The sequence below is a fragment of the Sinocyclocheilus grahami genome, unplaced genomic scaffold (genome assembly GCF_001515645.1).
Source record: "Sinocyclocheilus grahami isolate Dianchi unplaced genomic scaffold, SAMN03320097.WGS_v1.1 scaffold565.1, whole genome shotgun sequence".
Lineage (NCBI taxonomy): Eukaryota > Metazoa > Chordata > Actinopteri > Cypriniformes > Cyprinidae > Sinocyclocheilus > Sinocyclocheilus grahami.
The window spans coordinates 251,983-259,590 of NW_015505744.1; the positions used below are offsets into that span (position 1 = coordinate 251,983).

Below are 7,608 nucleotides of genomic sequence, written 5' to 3' on the forward strand. Positions count from 1 at the left end.
GTTTTGATTATCATTCTGAATCCAATTCATAGTCTTTTTCCAGCTTTTTGTTCAAAATGTAATTTCTTTTTTAAATTTTTATTTATGAAACTTACCCACATTCAAGTGTTTAAAAAAGAATGCATGAAGCTAGAATAAAATGTTTTTGTTTACAAGCAGATACCCTGTTCTTTTGATGTTTTGTATGTTCAGATATTCATATAACAAAATATATACAAATTAATACCTAAATAGGGACGTAGTAGTATACTTAAAGTATGATGTAAAGTTCACTTAAAGAACTTATGAGTATACTTGCAGTATAAAACTACTAAACTAGTAGTTTACTGAGACTATACTTTAGTATACTAAAATGCTACAGGTACTTAATTAGTAAACTATCAGTATACCTATTAGTTCACTTTTAGTATAGTTGCAGTACAAACTAAAAACATATATGTAAACTAGTTGTGTACTGAAAGTTTACTACTGTTATACTAAAAGTATACTTTTATATACAAAGTGGGCCAATTAAGTCCCAAGGAGTATTGAAATAGTACACTTACTAGTATACTACTAGTACACTGATATTTGTATACTTGCTACATAAAGTATACTTAAAAATATACTTGAACTTTACTTAAGTATACTTACTAAAATAAACTTGAAGTATACTACTTTTTGGTAAGGGTAGTCTTTTGTTCATCACCACTCACCTCCACACCAAGACAAACACAACTGGAAAAGGAGGGAGGGCTTCACTTCTGTGATGTGCAGGTCAATGTGTGCTACACTGCTGTGCTGCGGAGACGCGGAGGGAGAAAGGCATCAGAACTCGACAGTCTCAACATTTCCCGACCTGACCTGATATTTAGATTTTTTATTTGTTTGACAGGGAGAGCTGTGCGCAAACAGAAACACACACACACACACACACACACATATGTATATATATATATATATATATATATATATATAAAACACTTCCCAGAAAAAAGGCCACTTTCTTTCAGGAAGAAAAAGGGCAGGTGCTCAAGCCCCCTTTGATGTCTATGTGTGCACGTGCCTGCTCAGAAAATAATATAATTGCACAACTGGACAAACATGCATGCAAACAAACAATTAATGGTTAATTCCCAGAAACAAATATTGTATGATTGGACATACAAACAAACAAATAATGGTTTATTCTCACAAATTATAATACAGAAAAATATATAAAAATATACAATTTAAATTTAAAACGATTTTATTAAAATCAAACAAACAAACAAACAAATAAATAAATAATGCTCGATTCTTAAAAAAATACTTATACTAGGAAAATCTTTTAAAACCATTGTAATCCCAGTGTGAATATATTAAATGACACACAGAGGCTCTTGAGTGTGCAGCACGCGCATTGAAGTCCCAGACTTCCCATAATGCTTCAGTCACGTGGCCCACTTTATGAAGCCAGACTGTCAAATCTGAAACTTCCTGGGCTGCGATGCAGTACATGCAAGACCATGACATTTACTTCAGCCGTGTAACTCGTCAAAGGATCGCGCGTTTGTAAGGAGTCAAGCTACTTAAAGCGATTAGCGTGGGCAGTTGTGTGTGTGTGTGTGTGTGGAGTAGTAGAGCGGGTTTGTTGTTTGAGGAGGATGTGTGTGTGCTGACAGCGGCACGAGCGGCAAACCAGCAGCTCCTTATATCTGTGGAGGAGCACGGCATGAAGAGATCAGGTAAGATCATCAGGTATTTAGCTGCACCAGTGTCGTGTGTGTGTCTATCTGCGCGATATAAAGTTGTTTTGCATGTCAACGGGCCTTCAGTCACAACACTGATACATTCGATGATTGTTGTTTTGATGGCTCGTGATCCATCCACTCATGTTTTTACTCAGAAAGTCACTACTCAGTTGTATTAATCTTTGTATTTTGGATTATATGTGTTCATATGTTATGTACAGTCCATATGTTATGAGTTAGCCTACTTATATTAATAGTTTGATGATGTCATGTGCTTCTACTGCATCTTTTCGAAAAGATCTAGATCTCAGATTACAGTCTGTCTGTCTTCTTCTTGAAAAAAAGTACTGTGGAGGTACCATGGTATAGTGATAGTAATACCATATTGCTTTGATATATAGCCTATCATGCTTTTGAATGATTACCATATGTATACATAATAATTCAAGCTTCTAAAGAATGGCATTGCACTATCGTGGTACATGCATACCAGCATGTTTTCAATTCTCCCATATGATACTTCTTGGTACTTCTGTCTGTATTTGCGCGTGTCTGGTCTGATTATATGAATGATGTTGATAGAGTCAAATTCCAGTACTAATTTGGCACAGCTGCTTATTATTTTGGAATTTTCCACTATTAATCTTCTGCTTCTCCCATTTTCTCACAAAATGTTTTTTTCTTGCGTAAACCAGCTAAACCAGTTGAGTACCAGTCCAGCCAGGCTGGGTGGACAGCTTAAATATTATATTGGCTGGTTTAAGATGGTGTTTTCAGCATGGTTGTAAAAACATAATATACTATACATGTTTAATTTAATTCAGCTAAATCCCTGCCTGCTGAAATATTAATGCAGCTCAATTATGTGATTACTCCGTTACCCTCAGCTGATGATGAATGGTCTGTATTCAACCCCTCAAATTCAGCTTCAGTGATTGGAGGTGGTGGTTAGCATGAGGCTTTGGTCAAAACAGCCTGCGATTAAAAAGTCGAATTGGTGCATCTGAATAATTCTGCCACTTTTTTGTTGTTGCTATTCATTTGAATGAATATGAAATCATTGTACATTGCTGTTTCACTCATCACTTTTCTAATTCTGAACTTGTAGTAGGGAAAGTGTTTGTGATTTATTATTGGCCTTTTACTGAATCACATACAGTACTGTATTCCTTTTTGATTGTTTTGTAGATATTTTGTAAACAGTACAGTTTTTAGGAAGATTAATGTGTGAGAATCTTAGAACTAAAGCCTAAAACCTAAGCGTAACTAAAAAATATACAGTGGGTACGGAAAGTATTCAGACCCCCTTAAATTTTTCAATATTCATTAAAAATGTAAGGGTGGGGGGCGCTCGTGAGCAAAGCATGGCGTAAGTCGCGTTTTTGAGAGCTCCAGCAGAAACGTAATTATTTCAAGAGCAATCGCAGAAATAATACATTCTAAAGGTATGTGAAAAGGTAAATGTGAGATACCGTTGATGCTTTAAAGACGACATCAAAAGATACTAATATGACAGCGAAACTCAGAAAATTCAAGTACGACGGTACCGGGAATTCGCGGCCTAGCGACTCGACTGGAAAGGGATCCGTCAACCAATCCAGCCAAACCCTCTTCTCTCGTCAAGGTGAACACAGTGAAACTGACATGGACATAGATGTGTTGAAATCCGAAATCCTGACCTCCATAAGAGCAGAAATCGGCTTGATAATGCGATCGGAAATTAAAGCAGTTCTTGCAGAGGATTTCGACTATTTGAAAAACGAGTTACAAAAAATGAGGTCGGAAATAGCTAATAATGCATTTGAGAGCTGTGAAGATACAGAGGGAAGGATGAGGAGAAACAAAGTCCGGATCGTGGGAGTGGCTGAAACTCCAGGCTCAAGTAATATGGCAGCGGTATGCAAATTGCTTCAAGAAGCGCTTAATATCGAAAGAGAACTACAGATTGACCGCTCCCACCGCAGCCTGACACCTAAACGACCAGGAGGAAATCCACGAGCCATTATTGTTCGCATGCACTATTATCAAGATCGAGAGGAGATTTTAAAGAAAACACGAGAGATGGTGCCACTAAAGTTTAATGGACACCCAATAGCCATCTTCCCCGACTTCACAGCTTGAAAAACGAGTTACAAAAAATGAGGTCGGAAATAGCTAATAATGCATTAGCTATGCGCACCAAATTGGACCGAGTGAATGTTACAATAAAGGACGTAGAGGAAGGTCTGTCAGCATGGTCAGATGAAACTACAACACTGCAAACAAAGGTGACTAAACTTGAGAGCCAAGTGAAATTTCTCGAGGAGAGCTGTGAAAATACAGAGGGAAGGATGAGGAGAAACAAAGTCCGGATCGTGGGAGTGGCTGAAACTCCAGGCTCAAGTAATATGGCAGCGGTATGCAAATTGCTTCAAGAAGCGCTTAATATCGAAAGAGAACTACAGATTGACCGCTCCCACCGCAGCCTGACACCTAAACGACCAGGAGGAAATCCACGAGCCATTATTGTTCGCATGCACTATTATCAAGATCGAGAGGAGATTTTAAAGAAAACACGAGAGATGGTGCCACTAAAGTTTAATGGACACCCAATAGCCATCTTCCCCGACTTCACAGCAAAGGTTGCAAAGGCTAAAGCAGCATTCACAGAGGTGAAAAAGCATATCAACAACCGGCCAGACATTCGCTATGGATTCATCTATCCTGCCAAATTGCGGATCACATTCAGTGGCGATCAAAGAGAATTCATTGACCCAGAGAAAGCCATGGCTTTTGTGATGAACACCATCACAACAAGTTCATAAAAACAGCAAGGATGTAATCGTAGCTCCACGGGCTAGGGATTAATCATCGAGTGGATGATTCACAAAGACACAAAGACTAACATATGCAAAATAATGAATAATTATCCACCAGATTAAACTGATGAAAGTATGCATGTTTTTGGACTATAATTCTGTGGAGGAATGAATGATGGACTAATGAAAACTGTCACTGCCATTGTCAATTACATAATGATGGTAGGATAAATTACCTGTTTTCTAGAAAAATGTTGATGATTATGTTTAGCTAAGGCAGCAATAGTTTCTGCTTAAATCATTCTGAGTAAAATATGTCTCTGGAGCTCAAGGGTATTTACATCTAACCCCTGTACTAGAATAGGCGAGTGTCATCGCCTATTATTAACCTTAGAATGGTAGCCTAAACACAGGCATACAGCCTAGAAACTCTTAGTTTGATTTAGTTTTCTTGATTTGTAAAGTGATATTTTTCCTACTTGTTAAATCCCATGTTCTCTTTGGGATGTGTTCATGCTTTGTTCTTGTTCTTCAGAGATCATGATAGGGACCAAAGATTGAGGTATGACAGTAACAGCAGTTTTATTTGCTCATTCTTGGTTAGCAACCCCCCCCCCTTTTTTTTTTACAGAGGCATATATACTCCTATATGTACACAAATGTATGTATTGTTACTCTCCTTAGACTTTTCGTGCCTTCAGATTTATTCTTGGTATCATATACAGGTCAATGGGTCCGTGTAAGGTAATAAGTTATAATATAAATGGCCTTCATAGCCCCATCCAAAAAAAAAAACAATTCTCAATCTGCTGAGACAACTCCAATGACAGAGATCATTTTTTCAAGAAACGCATTTATCAGATAGAGAACACGAAAAATTTACAAAGTCCTGGGCGGATAAGGCTTTTTATTCATCTCACAAATCAGGAAAGAGGAGAGTAGTCTGTATTTTAGTTCATAGAGGTTTGAACTTCACATCTTTTACAGTTCATAAAGACACTGAAGGTAGATTTATTCTAGTAAATGGTATAATTAATGGTTTGGAGGTCTCATTCATGAACGTCTATGCCCCTAACAAAGATGATCCAGATTTTATAAATAAAATATTTAGGGTTATCTTGCAACATAGTAAAGGAATGCTCTTGCTGGGCGGAGATTTTAATTGTCATGTATACAATATATGGATAGACAACCATCTCCAAAGTCCCCTCTTCCTCAACTTAAAGAAACCGGGCTAGTGGATATATGGAGACAAAAGTTTCCCAATATGAAAGATTTTACTTTTTTCTCTACTAGGCATTCATCATATTCACGAATTGACTATTTATTTACGTCAACATCAGAACTACATAGAGTAACAGATATTAAAATTTTGCCAATAACATTATCAAACCATGCTCCGTTGATGAAGTCATGGGATTTAGAATTTAGACCAATATCCAGGCAATGGAGACTTAACATATCTTTACTCAATGATAATGCATTTATAACATTTATAAAAAATGAATTACAATTCTACTTAGATACTAACACCACTCCAGATATATCACCACTAATATTGTGGGACTGTGCTAAAGCTTATTTACGAGGATGCATAATTATTTACGAGGACGCATAATTGCTTTTGGCAGTGCGAATAAAAGGGAAAGAGAACATAAGCAGCAACAATTAGAAAATACTATTAGGAAATTGGAACAACAACATAAATGGACTCCAACCCCTGTGTTACTAACAGAATTGACTGTAGCACGTAGAGAATTAAATGCATTACTTTCCAATGTAATGGAAGGTAGGCTAAGATTTGCCAAACAAAAATACTATGAATATGAGAACAGGGCTAGCAGACTGTTGGCTCTCCGCCTAAAGAAACAACAATCCACAAACATAGTATCAAAGCTAAAATCTAAGAATTCATCTACTCTCCTCACAAAACCTGAAGAGATTGCTGAAAAGTTTGCTGATTTCTATAAGTCCCTGTATAAAAATACTGATACATGTACAGATGATCAGGAAATAAAATGTTTTTTGGATAGTACGCAGTTACCACAATTAACAGAATCTATGAGATCAGAATTAGATAAACCCATTACAGAAGAGGAGATTTTGGAGATAATTCCGAGACTTAAAAATAATAAGAGTCCTGGTCCGGATGGTTTTTCAAATGAATTCTATAAGGCATTTAAGGATGCTATCGCCCCATTATTATTAAATGCATATCATAAGGCTTTGGATATAGGTATTTTGGCTCTCCTGGTCCGGATGGTTTTTCAAATGAATTCTATAAGGCATTTAAGGATGCTATCGCCCCATTATTATTAAATGCATATCATAAGGCTTTGGATATAGGTATTTTGACTCCTTCATGGAATGATGCTACAATAGTTGTCTTCGTATATTGACTTCTATTTTATCTCAACGGCTAAATAAAATAATTACTAATATTATAAACCCAGATCATATTCATATACAGGATTTATATGAAGTAAACTACCCCAAACTAATTAGATGTATTCATAGCGACCTACAAAGATGGTCAGAAACTCCTTTATCTTTTCTAGGCCGTATTGAAAGTATACGAATGAATATATTACCCAGACTCCTCTACATTTTTCAAATGTTACCTGTAGAAATTCCCAAGAGTGTATTTGTCAAGTTGGAGAAGTAGATTTCTAAATTTATTTGGACAGGGCAAAGGCCAAGAATAAAATATAAATCATTTCAGCTTATGAAGACTGATGGGGGAGTAGGTCTTCCAAATCTTAAATGCTATTATTGGGCAGCACAACTAAAACCAATAGAGGTATGGTTGAAGGATAATATGGAAACGCGTTGGTTAAACATAGAGAAAGGCCTCTGTCAGTATCCCCTGGTTTCACTCCCTTTCATAGATTTCAGCTGGGGAAATGTGATAATGGGTAAGTGGACAAGAGTTACTTTAAAAATATAGAAAAAGATACGATCTTCATTGAAAATTACTCATTACATTTCTCCTTTAACTAGTATAAGTACAATAAATAACTTTATACCATCTGCACTAGATATTGGTTTTAAAAAATTGGCAAATTATGGACTAAAGTTTATATATCAGCTTATTAGTA

At 36.4% G+C, this 7,608-nt stretch overlaps 2 protein-coding genes across 2 annotated transcripts in view; both read left to right on the forward strand.

Moving 5' to 3' along the window:
* Nucleotides 1–1,392: 1,392 nt before the first annotated feature.
* LOC107556339 (polypeptide N-acetylgalactosaminyltransferase 4-like) overlaps nucleotides 1,393–7,608 on the forward strand; it is a 25,912-nt gene continuing 19,696 nt past the window's right edge. Inside the window, exon 1 of the mRNA XM_016239431.1 lies at nucleotides 1,393–1,706. The gene's annotated coding sequence lies outside the window, so the exon portion shown is untranslated. The remainder of the gene's footprint in view (nucleotides 1,707–7,608) is intronic.
* LOC107556340 (uncharacterized) lies at nucleotides 3,063–4,517 on the forward strand. Its single transcript, XM_016239432.1, has 2 exons — nucleotides 3,063–3,490; nucleotides 3,856–4,517. Exons 1-2 carry the CDS (start codon nucleotides 3,222–3,224, stop codon nucleotides 4,514–4,516), a joined length of 930 nt encoding a protein of 309 aa, XP_016094918.1. The 5' UTR covers nucleotides 3,063–3,221; the 3' UTR covers nucleotide 4,517.